At 41.9% G+C, this 13355-nt stretch overlaps 1 protein-coding gene across 2 annotated transcripts in view; it reads left to right on the top strand.

Moving 5' to 3' along the window:
• Window positions 1-13355, top strand: part of hcn4 (hyperpolarization activated cyclic nucleotide-gated potassium channel 4) — a 76582-nt gene that overhangs the window by 51825 nt on the left and 11402 nt on the right. For both annotated transcript variants that reach the window (XM_073464598.1, XM_073464597.1), the window contains exons 5-6: window positions 7071-7217; window positions 7499-7739. In XM_073464598.1, the coding sequence (XP_073320699.1) occupies window positions 7071-7217; window positions 7499-7739 (388 nt within the window). The remainder of the gene's footprint in view (window positions 1-7070; window positions 7218-7498; window positions 7740-13355) is intronic.

A 13355-nucleotide genomic window follows, 5' to 3' on the forward strand; every position in this document is an offset into this window, starting at 1 on the left:
GGCCACAAGATGGCTGCACATGTGACCGTGCATACAGGGTATGCCTGCCACTCCAGCTCTCTGTAAGCCGCTGCTTATCTGCCACTATGGCCCTCTACAGTGGAAATGCATAGAATACAGAGAGAAGGGAATGGGAACACAAAACAAAAGACATAATCTCATTCATTTGCAGCTAACGTGTGTCCATAATGTCTTACTTTATAGAGGCTCTCTGATCCTTTCAGGTTTTTCATATTTTCATTTTTTTTTTCATATAATAAATAATATTCAGTGTGGGATATCTGAGTTGTTCTGTTCTGTTTGTTGTTGGTAGTTGGTGATGAAATCAGGGATGCCCAGGAGGGACTATATGAGTCGCGTGTTGTGGCATGCCGGTCCCAAATGGCTTTAGAAGGAAATGGCAGTGTGGTGCTGCAGCCCCTCCCCTCTAAATCTCTAATTAACACTTGGCAATTAAACATGGCTCTTTGGGGAATAGTTAATAAGAGGCCCAAAGCTGATTTTCTGAGGGTGAAGAGGCTCTAGAGATCTTTTGTTCCCCCATGTCAATCCCCCAATCAGGACCTTTGGAAATACAGTAAGTAGTCATCAGAGGGAGACTATGTTTGCACTTACAGAGTTGTGACTTTCCTCCCAAGAGGGAGAGAAATGGATTAATGCTGTCAGGAAACTAGTAAAACATGCAGTTTAAGTGTTCTCCTTATTTGGGCTAAATATACTGTGTTGATTGATTCTGAAGGCCTTAAAAATCCCCAGCACGACAAAGATGTAGGTTCCATCCAACAATAGCAAAAACTTTGTGGCGCCTTGTCGAGGTTAAGTCACGATTTTCCCATACAGGCAACCCAAGGACACAGCTGTCAACAAGTTGAGGAGCTTAAGTCTGATTCTGCCTTACAGTAAGAGCCGTTCTCATTAGTCGGAACCTGACTGATGGCATTAATCTAAACCCTGTTACATTCCCTTTTCCTCCCTGTCTGCCACACAACTTTCACTGCTGAGTCAAGGACTGTTGACATGCCCCAGAGGTGCTCCATGAAATACCCGCTCTTTGAGTGCATAACCAAGACCAAATCAAAGATGCAGCCATTGTCAATACATTTTATATTTAATGTCAGGGCAAATTTATGCTTTCTGCAGTGTTTGCTGTGCTGAAGTCAAGCTTGTCTCATTTTATTATGCAGTGGCAGCGTGGTGTTTGTGAAGAACAAGGAATTTCCTTGCTTGTTTAACCAGAATGCACCACATTGACCATTGACCAATCGCACTCTCTCTTGACCAGCTGTGGCCTGATTACATCACTAAATTATCCATGAATGATACGTACTAACTCCCCTTCTGTGATGCCCATTTTTTTATACTTACACATGCGGGTGTGCAGATGTAAGACTAAAGTCACACTGACTTGTATGACCCAAATCCTTTGACCATGAAACCCAAGGTTATGGACAAGGAAACAGAGAACAGTGGAGAAAAATAAATGTTTAGAAAGTATAATTAAGTGGCTGACATTTCTTTTGGGAAATGAATTATTCATATTTTATTCGGTAAAACATTTGCATCTGCTTGGAGAGCTGTATGAGGGAGAAGGGAATTGGACAAAAATTAAAAAGCGTGATAAAAGAGAGAAGAAAGAAAAGTATGAATGGGAAAGAGACCAAAGAATGGCCATTTGGAAAGAGATCAAAACTGAGAAAGAGAGGGAAAGGATTTGTGAAATGAAATATCATGAAGATGCAGTTCTATATTGCTCAGTGGGCAGCTACTACAGTACTGTAAGTGCCAAGGCTGAAAGCTTACAGGCTCGCCCACACACACAAAACTCTCTAATGTAATGTACTTAGAAGACGGTAAGTTACAGTAAGACACTTACAGTATATACTGTACAGATGCACCGTTCACTTTTCTGAAATCACTTTTATTTTCTGAAATGGTTGTCTGATGAGGAACAAAAAGGCTGATCTATGCAGCATTCATTGTTTCACTGCCTTTTATTATGTTTGAAAATTTAGATATCAAAAAATTCAAAATCTAGTGCAGGACTTTCAAAGTGAAACCACCAAAGTTTGGATGAAAGTTTGTCAAACTTTGATTTTTTTTTTTTTTTACTTTTTCCCTGTCTTTTCAAAAGTTACGTGACTTGAACATCGATGCCACTCTCGTTTCTGTCCAATAAATACCAAGCTACAGCCAGCAGCCCATTAGCTTAGCAAAAGGTTGAAACATGGAGAAACAGCTAGCCTGACTCCGTCCAAGGATAACAAAGTCCGCCTACCAGCCCCTCTAAAGCTCTGCTAATTAACACATTATATCTTATTTGCTTATTCAGTACAAAAACCAAAGTGTAAGAAAGACATGGTTATGTAACTTTTTCTCGGGTGGGCGCAGTAACATCCTGGAGTCTTGTCATCATCGTGAGGATGCCAGACTTTGCTCATTACTGGCAGGAGGAGTCTCTGTTGCCTGAGCTATAGAGACGTTTGTAGGCGGACTTTTTTTTACCTTTGGACAAAGCCAAGCCTAGCTGTTTCTAAGCTAACCAGATGCTTGTGGTAACCCTACAGATATGAAAGTGGTGTTAATCCTCTCATCTGAACAAATTAGATCTTTCCCAATATACCCAACTAAAGAAAGAAAGAACAAAGGAATCAACCCTGTGGTTCTCCTCAGCTACTCCTGCGAGGGAGGCTGATGGTGGAATGATTTCCTCTTTAATGCTGACTATGATTTGATTTAGCCAAGTAAAAGCAGGAGAGCGGGGATCCTCCTGGTGGCAGCATGATGGCAGCTGTGCAGCAATAAGATAATTTCCTGTCACAGGGGGTGTTATCAGACCATAACCCCCTATGGTTGGTGTCTTTACATCCCTGTCAGCTCCTCCTCTGACTCAGCAGTGATTAGTAAATATGAAATGCCTTTGAGTGGGACAGGGAGCACCTATAAAGTACAGTTGTACCCATCACAATGTGAAAGCAATAGGACATTATCTTGCATTTGTTCACTTAATGCCCCTTTTCATGCTGGGAGAATCAAATTGCTGAAAAGCTGAGGATAAATGGTTATTTTACATGTTGACAGTGTTTTTTATGTCTTTTTTATGAATGTAAAAAAAAGTGTGGGGTGGAGGGGGGGGGCATTCTGAGATGATAATCCACGCCTTTGAAACAGAGCGCCATGCTGTGGCATGTCTAATGCTGGAGACATAAAGACACTAGACAAGATGCAGAATGTGGGTTACACCTGTCATCTTCACCCTGGCATCACACGCAGACAAGCAGTGCTCAGCAGCCAATGGGACTGCAGCTGGAGAAGTCGGCGATCATTTTCTGGAGCTTTCCGTCACTTGGAGTAGAGGAGCAGAAGTTCCTCTCTGTGCGAGGATTCTATTTCATCATCAGATCAGTAAATGCTCAATTTTATGCCAAAGGGATTGTGGGGATAAAGACTCAAACCCTTACCCCATGACAGAGCTCATCCATCTCCATGTACGGAGACCGGATATCTAAAAGCTTCTTTCCACGTCTTATTCTTGCTTGTGCAAGCATTTAATTTTCCAGGTCACTTTACACACATACATTGTCAAATATTTCACTTGAGGCATCATGATATTTTAAGTATATCAGATGAGCAAATTCTTAGTGTTTGACATATCATATATCAGTTGAACTAATCCCTCTCACGTGCAGCATTTCTTGTTGTAATCTATGCACACAATATTCCCCTGCACTTGTAGATATATGCATACACTGTAGTATTTATGATTGTAACAGCAACAACAATGTATTTAAAAAATCTTGTTTACAAGCCAGGGCGTGCAACAGCTTGTGGCTACCTGGCAGCAGTCAAGGGAGCTGTATCATCGATAAACAGAGACTGACTCCTTTGTCATTCTGCAAAGAGGGGAGCACAGGAGACAAAAGAGATCATTGCAGAACAGAGCATTGTAGAGGGTGTCACAGGGGGCTGCGGAGAGGAGGATTACAAACACGAGTGTGTCAGAGGGTCAGAAGATGCAACCTGCAAATCCTTGTTAGCACTGAACAGAGTCGTCCCAAAGTGGTTATACTGTAGTTTAGTCTGCCTTCACGTTTTAAAGTACTGGACTCTCATATGTGTTTCTCATCTTCTGATTGTCAGGAAGTCTGACAGCTTTCCTGCTCTCACAAAAAAACAAAAAAACAATCTGACTTGCATGAGACAGCTGTCCTTATTTACTGTGCTATATTTCTCAAAAGATTGGCCTTTTGATGATCTCCTCCAAGATCAGTGGTGACTAGAGTATGAGAGCCGGATAACAAAGAGGAAGACATCTGAGGTCAGCCACGTCACTGAGTGGTAAGGCCGTTAGGCAGCGTGGAAATGGTGATCAAAGAGCACCTCCGGCGTGGCCCTTTGAATGGTTAATTTCTTCTTTTTTCCTTCGTTATTTGGGTCAAGGATTTTTACCTGCTATTATTCCCGAGGTGGTCTCAGTGTGCTTTGATGTGCGTCTCTGCTTCCTACGTTGTAGAATCAATGAAAGGCCATCTCACACATCTTAAACAAACAACATGAAGCCTGAAGGATACAGACACACACAGTGTCTGCACTGTAAAACATACATTAAATACACTGTGAAGTGTTTTGATGTAGGTTGTGTTTGAGGAGCCACGGGGCTTTGTTTGTTATATAATTACAACACTGCACTCACATACACAGTGTAAATATTATATTGAGTTATCAGCAAGACGCATCAGTGAGATCACAGCATGGTTATCACACAGCATTTATTTGGTTCTTTTTATTAGTTTTTATCTTGATTTCATTGGAGTGGCTTTGGTGTTTTGGTATATTTTTTACTATTTCATCTTTCGTTTGATTTTTAATTTAAAGGAGACCTATTGTGCTTTTTCGTTTTTTCCTTTCCGTCAATGTGTTGTTCAGGTTCTTGTGCATGTTAAAGATAAAAAAAAGCCAAGTGTTCCTGGGGCTCCTCTCTCACACAGAAAACATTGCTCCTGAAACACCTCGTCAGTAGTCCCACCTTTAATTTCCTGTCTTCTTGACATCGCACTACGTCACCGTGTTACTTATTTGCATAATTCATGGTAGAAGGGAAGCTAACTGGAAGCTACAAACAAGACAGAGCGGACCGGAGACACGATGAGCGATGCTTGCTCAGGCATGTGTGAGCTGACCAATCAGAGCAGACTGGGTATTCAGAAGGGCGGCCTTTAAAGAGACAGGAACTAAAACAGAACCTGAAAATGAGCATAACATGTCTCCTTTAATAGCTAGTTTTAATGTCATACCTACAGTACATAGTGTGTATTAGTGAATTTTGTGAATGGTTTAGTTGCAGTTTATTATGGTAAAGCTATAACATACACACACTCAGACACACACATACTGCACATAAGTTCATGCATTCATACACAGATCATCAGTGTCTCAAGCGTCTTGTTCTACTGTAACATTTTTTTCTTTTATCCGTGGTTGCATTGTGTTTTTTCTCTCCTGTCACTGGTTTTAAAGACATGATTTGAATTTCTAATCACGTCACAACTTTTCCGTGAACACTCTCACATCATCACATTCCTTCTTACTCACAATTTCTTCTCCAAATGAACACTAAATACAAGACAACATGGTATCCTGCCAACCAGTTATGTGATTTATGTATTATTAGATACTGTGTGTGGAGGCAAATTATTTAAATTTTACACTATGAATGAAGAGTGTCAAGTCTTCTGATATCCCAGTGTAGAAATATGAGTTGTTACTAAATGTAATTCTTCAAACACACACCTCAACTAGATACTGAAGTGACACATTTGCTTTGCTCCGATAATGTTTCAGTGGCAAACAAGACCCAGTTTAGCCATAATGATGAAACCTTTTACAGGCTCCAGTGAGCTGTCAGCATGACTAAACACTTCTCGACAATGATCAAATCTCTTTCAATTCTCCTATATCTTAAGAGAGCAGTAGTCTAGTTGAACCAATGTTTAGTTTTGCTTACAAGACATATGGTCTTGGTGATATGATTTTATATGTGTATATATATATGGATGTTTTGAAATTACCTCAAAAGTGCTTCATAAATGCCAGGACAGGGTGACAAAATCAAATCTCAGGATATTGTTGACCAAATACCTCGATATTGCAACAATACTGTAAAGACGACTATTGGTACTTGATTGTTTTTTGATAAATAATCATCAGTAATATGAATTATATTCAGTATTAGAACAAGTAGAACAGTCTGGTAAGTTGAGGAAATTATATCACAGCAAACTTTGCGCATTAGACAGTCTCCTTCCGTTTTTGCCTTTCAAAATAAGAGTCCTGGTAAACACTACACAAGTGCATATCAAGGGAAACTTAAATTAACGTAGACCACTTCACTAAGGATAAGATAGCTTACAACATGTAAGATAAAGTGGAATATACTGCAATTTCAGTTGGATGTTATTTGTACAAAAAGCTCTGTCCAGTTACAGAGCACTTTATTTTGAAACTTGTGAGAGTGAGAGAAGGTCCTTTAACCTGTTGCAGTTTGGGAGGAAATGTTAGAAGGAGTTAAGCCTATTTACTGGTCAGTGTTTTATTGTGAGCATGTAAATGTTTGCTGTCAATCATAGTTCTTACATAGAACATCAGAATAGTAAGGTCGAATTAAAAAAAAAATCGGGAACTGGAATTACCCAAGAATATTCAATGCATCCCTAAAGACAACCATTATGCCTTATCAGGATATAACATGAACCAAAATCTAAGACGATATACAGTCACATATCATGAAAACGATATAATGTAAATATACTGTTCAGCCCTGGTAAGAACATTATGTAAGGTAGCTTTCTGTCCTTTGAGAGAGACAGACATACTGCAAGAAACATGATCAAATACTGGAATAAAACTATCTTGTTGGGCGTAACCTGCCAGAGACTGGATGGCCTCTATGTATCTATCTCCATTTCCTCGTGTGTGTGACATCAGTTCCAGCTTTTCCCTGTGGCTGTGTATCTGTGCTACAGCACTATGGCCTTTGAATAACCTGATTGTTGTGTGTCTCCATGTCCCCGCAGTACAAACAGGTGGAGCAGTACATGTCCTTCCACAAGCTGCCGGCAGATATGAGACAGAGAATCCACGACTACTATGAGCACCGTTACCAGGGCAAGATGTTCGACGAGGAGAGCATCCTGGGAGAGCTCAACGAGCCGCTGCGTGAGGTGGGCTGAGTGTTTGAATCCCATGGACATGCATTCAAACGCTTGTGTACTGCTTGACATTTCCTTCATTTTTTGTTTTTTTTTTCCTTTTCTTGAGGCCATATCCAAACAAGAGTAAAACTGAGAGGAGCTCAGAAAAAAAATGCCTGCATGGCTGACATTTTTCCTGTTGTTACTCTAATATCCCTCTTGTCTGAGATCGTGACAGGCCAATGCATTTTGTAAAGCCCCTGCTCTTTTCTGCTGCTCTTGCTAACTGCTTTCTCTGTGTGCTCACGCAGGAAATCATCAACTTTAACTGTCGAAAGCTGGTGGCGTCCATGCCTCTGTTTGCCAACGCCGACCCCAACTTTGTCACCTCTATGCTCACCAAGCTGAGGTTCGAGGTGTTCCAGCCCGGGGATTATATCATCAGGGAGGGCACCATCGGCAAAAAGATGTACTTCATACAGCACGGAGTTGTCAGTGTACTAACCAAAGGCAATAAAGAGACCAAGCTTTCAGATGGCTCCTACTTTGGAGGTAAGACAAGCTGGTGCTGCGCCAGAATTACTAACTCAAAGGTCACATCTTTCTGCGGCGCTTAAATCTGCTCTGTTTTATTATTAATAACGCTCAGCACCTTTAGAGGTCGGTCTGGGTTTAAAATTTTGATTGTGCGAGGCAACCAGCATTTGGATAATGGTATTCTGGCTCTGATATTAGCTCGTCAGGAGCATGAAGTGGTATGTTGTGCAGAGCTTGTCACCTCACTTAAAATTCTGCTTCATGGTTTATGCAGGACTTTCCCCTTAAATCACATCATGAGAGCTGTCTTGTAAATGTGGGGCGAAGCCAAATTAAGAAAACAGCACTTGCTTTAGCACAAATTAAGAAATATGCACTCAAAGGTCAGAGGGGTTCGAAAGCTGTGAAATTACATACTATGTGAATGCTTGAGACGTGTGCGATAACCCAGAGTTGTTATGTACTTAACTCGTGTTATGTTCTTAATCGGGGTCAGATAATGCGTAGTCCTCTCATGGTCCCACAGAGCTTATGACACATGTAGGAGACAATGCCGCCATACTGCCCTCACCAAATACCAATTAATTTGCCCAGTGACAGCGTATCATTTAGACTACACTGTTAAGTAATGAGAAATGGTGGCAAAGCGTTTAACAGCACATGACCTGCCTGTGGAAGTTTAATTACGCCTTGCCTGCTCAAGTCCATCTCCATGCCCTCTCTCCGGGGGTTCTGCGGAAATAATGAAAAGATGGCAGGCAATCTATCTCTACACATGCCAAAACTAATCAACATTTTCGACAACATGGCCCCAGCTCTCTCTAGGGCCATGTTGTCTCAAATGTTGTCCAAAAAATGTCCTCAGCAAGGCAGAATTCAGATTCAAAGGGAGCGCATAGGCTTTTTTGTTAGCACGTGTATCGTGGTAATGGCACAGTTTGTGACATTCTGCCACTCAGGGTTGCTGAACTGAGCGTACTCTTGACGACGATGTCATCTAAATGCCTTCGAATAGATGCATGTGACCTGTTTTGCCTTAAGTAATCATGAGTAGTGAAACCCACAAACAGAAACTGGCCTGCTCACTTTAATCTTAAGCCTTAGATCTGTAATTATTTTCCCCTTTTCGCGCATTATAGGCACAAGGCTTTTGACTCCATTATCCTGTGACTATTCCTGGCAGTGGCACTCCTCTGGAGGGGGTTGTAAGGGTGGGGGCTAGTGAGGTAAGCCTAGAGCCACTGGGAGTTTGTTACCAAACACGAGTTAGTCATTCATGAAATTAATTGGTGCAGGATCAGTACAGGGAGTGTGTGGCACAAGTGGATCTCAGTGCAGCTGTCACTAGCAGCAAGTAGGAAGTCGTAAAGCAATCATTTTTTTATAATATGTACAGAACACGGAGACCTGCTCCACGTGGACCGCAAGGTTTTGACTCTCTGGGGTGGGGGGTGTAAGCATGTGCATTGGAGAGCAGTGGAGGTCCAGTCGTCTGAGAGCTTCCCTTCTTTGTCAAACACACTCAGTGTCTGCAGGCTCGAGTTTACAGTACAGCAAATGGCATGTGTATATGCTCATCACCATCTCGGCAAATCCATGTACCGTAACTCTTTCATTCACAGACGACCTGAATTATTTACACAATTATCTACTCAGCAGTCTGCTCCAGTTTGTTAGCTGCTGGATTAGCTCGAGCCAGAGAGCCAAAAGTCTAAAGTGGACACGACATGTCCTGGATGGGAGCGTCGGCTGGGCACACAGCAATCCAGTGGAGAGGGGAAATGTAATGTGACTGCAGTACTAACGCCAAGGGACACATGGATCTCTGCCAAGCCCCGTTCTCTGGACGCTGCTCTGGGCTCAGAAAGAAAACATGCACCCTCCACCCCCGCCTCACTTCCCTCTTTCTCTCCTTATAGTCCAGTATTGAAACACTTATCTGAACAGCATCTCCGTTGCCCTCTCAGTGCCCAGACAGAGCAGGTTATTGTGTTGTTATAGTTCATCCTTTGTTGCCCACAGTAATTGATGTGTTGCCAGTGCAGACTGCGCCTCTCTCTCGGATGGAGTAGAGCTCGGTGACCTTGCGGTGGCCCGGCGTGCCAGTCAGAGGTGCTTATCAAAAGCTGCCCGTGATTGCGCCCCTAAGATGGCTCGCTTTGACTGTGAGTGAGTGGCCTGTAGCGGCTCTGTGAGTGGGGGTAAAAAAAAAAGACAGTGAGACGGAGTCAGAGTGATAGGGGGCTGAGGAGGGGCGGAAGTTGACTGCACAGTTTGCAATCTCCTGTGTCATCTTTTTGGCTTTACTCAGTCTCTGACTGGTTTTCTCTGAATGGTCTTCTCTTAATCTGTAGTCTTGTGAAGTCCTGGGTTCGGGGACTAATATTCCACCCATCTCCCCTCAATTTCCTTTTTTTTTCCCCCTTCTGCGGGCTCAGACTGGCTGTGCTATAGAGCGGCCAAATAGCCAGCCTGACTGAGCCAGTCAGTGAGAGAGGCTGGCAGCGGCAAAGGCTCAGGTAATCCTCCTGGTCCTTAACCCAGTTAACACCCCTGCTCCTCTTATACTGGAGCAGCATCAGCTGAAGATTGAGGCACTGCAGCAGTTGACTCAGTGACAGAATGGGGGATACGATGATATATAGAGCGGTCTTATATAACATGACAGGCTGGATGGGATAGGATGATATACGATTCAATACTGTGTTTTGATACAGCACGATACATTGTGAGACATTGTTGGGCTGTGTCATCCAAACACTAAGGGTGCAATGCAGATGACTGGAGAGTGAACACGATGTGATGACGCATAATACTTAATACTTAATAATACACATATACTATACAAGTATGCCCGCATGGTGTTATTGGATAGGACAAGGCTATTATACGATACAATAAAAGCAATAATTTCAGTGGCAACGACTTTACCAGTGTCCTTCGTGGATATGTGTTGACACCATCAGTTGTGTTCCCTGATAAACACACTGGAGATGAGGGACTTACAGCAATATATCTTATCGCTTTCTCTCTTACAATGCTAACCACCTCACCACCATGCTGCCCTGGCATTACCGATCACTCTGGGCCACTGTTGTTAAGTGCCGCGGTGCATAGAGCTAAATGCTGTATGCGGTATCCTAACATGCTCACAGTGATGACACTAAAATGCTGATACTAAGACGCTGTAGTGTTTAACATGTTCACCAGCTGAGTTTGTTAGCATGCTAATTAGCTCTAAACACAAAGGCTATTGGGAATCTCATATTGCAGTTATTTAGTTGTGAACTAAAGACATTTTGACCTGATGGTGGCACTAGAAAAATTAAGCCCTCACCAAAGTTGGCATAATTTATCTTGAGGAAAACATGAATTTGTGTACAAAATTAAGTGGCAATCCTCAAATAATGACTTGTGGATTTGCATCTGTACACATACATGAACATGTTCTGGTCCATGAATGTTGTGTTATTGTGTCTTTTGTCCCTCACTAACATAACCAGCCTCCGTTCAGGGGGTGAAAAAGAGACGATGAGATGTGACGGGACCCTGGCATCAGCCGCGGTGCAGAAAAACACCAGATATCCCCTACCTGTCTATGCATGCTAGCCAAATGGGAGGTGTTTGCGCGGCTATGCTAATGCTGTGAGGGAGTGAGCATGGCATGTCACGGGGAATCAGGCAGCCTACTGCGGATGTTTCAAAGGTTAGAGAATGTCCGCTCCGTAAGCTGGGGGCAGTGTCGGGGAGGGAGATGGGAGCTGACAGCAGGACTCAGAGTCCAGGTGAGCTTTGCCAGACCTGGCTGCAGGACACAGATACTTTATCACAGACCAAGCAGTGCTGCTCAAACTCATTAATTCACATCCATGCACACTTGTAAGCAGAGAGGAAGGCAGGTACACACGTAGAATAACATAAAGACATAAGACACTCAGACTTAAATCTATGTAAAAGCACATTCAAAGGCCAATATTTGCATTCACTTCATGCAGTATGCATACAGCATTCTGTTGAAGCCCAACTGATTCTTGACTTTTGGGACCAATACCGATTTAAGGAAGTAAAAAAATTCCAATATCGATATATCGGCCAATATATGCACATTTTTAGCAATGACCCTTCAAATATGGCTATCACACAATTGTGACAAATATATATATATATATATATATATATATATATATATATATATATATATATATATATATATATATAAGAGAGGCAGGATATTTTACAATGTAACATCGAACTTTGTTGTCTAACACGACATCAGAAACAGTAAACTTACCAGAGATTTAATTATCGGCCAATATTAATGGCAAACTGATATATATATATATATATAGGTTGGGCTCTAAATGCTGAATCTGCTGTATCTTTTTTCATTTAATGTCTTGTCTCACACTTTTGCAGAAGATCTTTGTGATGATGGTTTGGTTGTGATATCCATCCAAAAATATTACCTCATAACCCATGTTAAGGAAAGCCCTACCAATACTGGACCTTTGGGGCCAATGCTGATACTGATGTGAGGGAGTTAAAAAAAAATCTGATATCCCATATTCTTGTGAAGACAGACTATGAACACAAACAGTTTAACAGTTAACTTTATTGTCCAAAATGACATCAGTGCACTGAAACAGCAAACTTCACCTGGAAAAAATTAATATCGGACAACATATACGCTGATACCAATAAACTTGTGATAGGCCAACATTGACCTGTAACATTAGCAGACCCATATACCGGTCAGACAGTAATATTAACCTTCGGTTTTATGGTAGCTGTAGTCTGTTTTCTCTGAGTATAGCACTGAAGCCATGTCACTTGTCTTTCTCATGCTCGTATTAATTCTACATGTTATAATTGATTATAATAATATTAATGATGATTTAATTGGTGTGTTGAGTGACGCTTTGTCTTTTTTTTAGAGCACTATCTCATCGCTATTAATAATTTTTAGAAATTAAGATTTCATAGATGTTCGCAATGCTACAGCCTCTCTCGCACCAATCATGCGTCATAAAGAGTTGTTCATGAACAGTTGTTTTTTTATTGAGTGTGTTCTGCTCAGCCTTCTGCTTCCTAGTGTAGATGCAACCCAAACTCAAAGAGAACAACACTGTGAGCATATGGTATTCAAAAATACAAAGACAGCAATGCACACATGACATCTCTCATTCATTTTTTTTTTTTTTTGCCTTCTACTTACTCTCACACACACTGATATCTTGCATGGCTTGCAGTCTGCTCTCCACTTTGAGAGCCGGTGCAGAAGGGGACTCGGGGGAAGCATCTTTCCAGTAAGAGCCCAGGACACGTGGGCTGCACCATGCAACAAAAGACCAGTCATGTGCATTCTCACCAAGGTCACAACACATGACGTCTTAGTCCTCCTTTCCCTGAGCAACATCCAATTTTAATTGGTGTCATTCAATTTTGATGAACGCATTGTCACTTAAGTGCGAAAATGAAACGCATCATGGCTATACAGCAGAGTAACATCCCGTAGTGCACGGATGCAGTTTGTGTTCTGGAAGCCGAGGCCTCTTTGTGTCTGTAGCACGACTGCCAGAACAGTTTTGTAAACAGTCAGATAAACAAGACAGGGAGATTTATCAAGTAGTC

Source organism: Pagrus major, chromosome 4 (assembly GCF_040436345.1).
Source record: "Pagrus major chromosome 4, Pma_NU_1.0".
Taxonomy (NCBI): domain Eukaryota; kingdom Metazoa; phylum Chordata; class Actinopteri; order Spariformes; family Sparidae; genus Pagrus; species Pagrus major.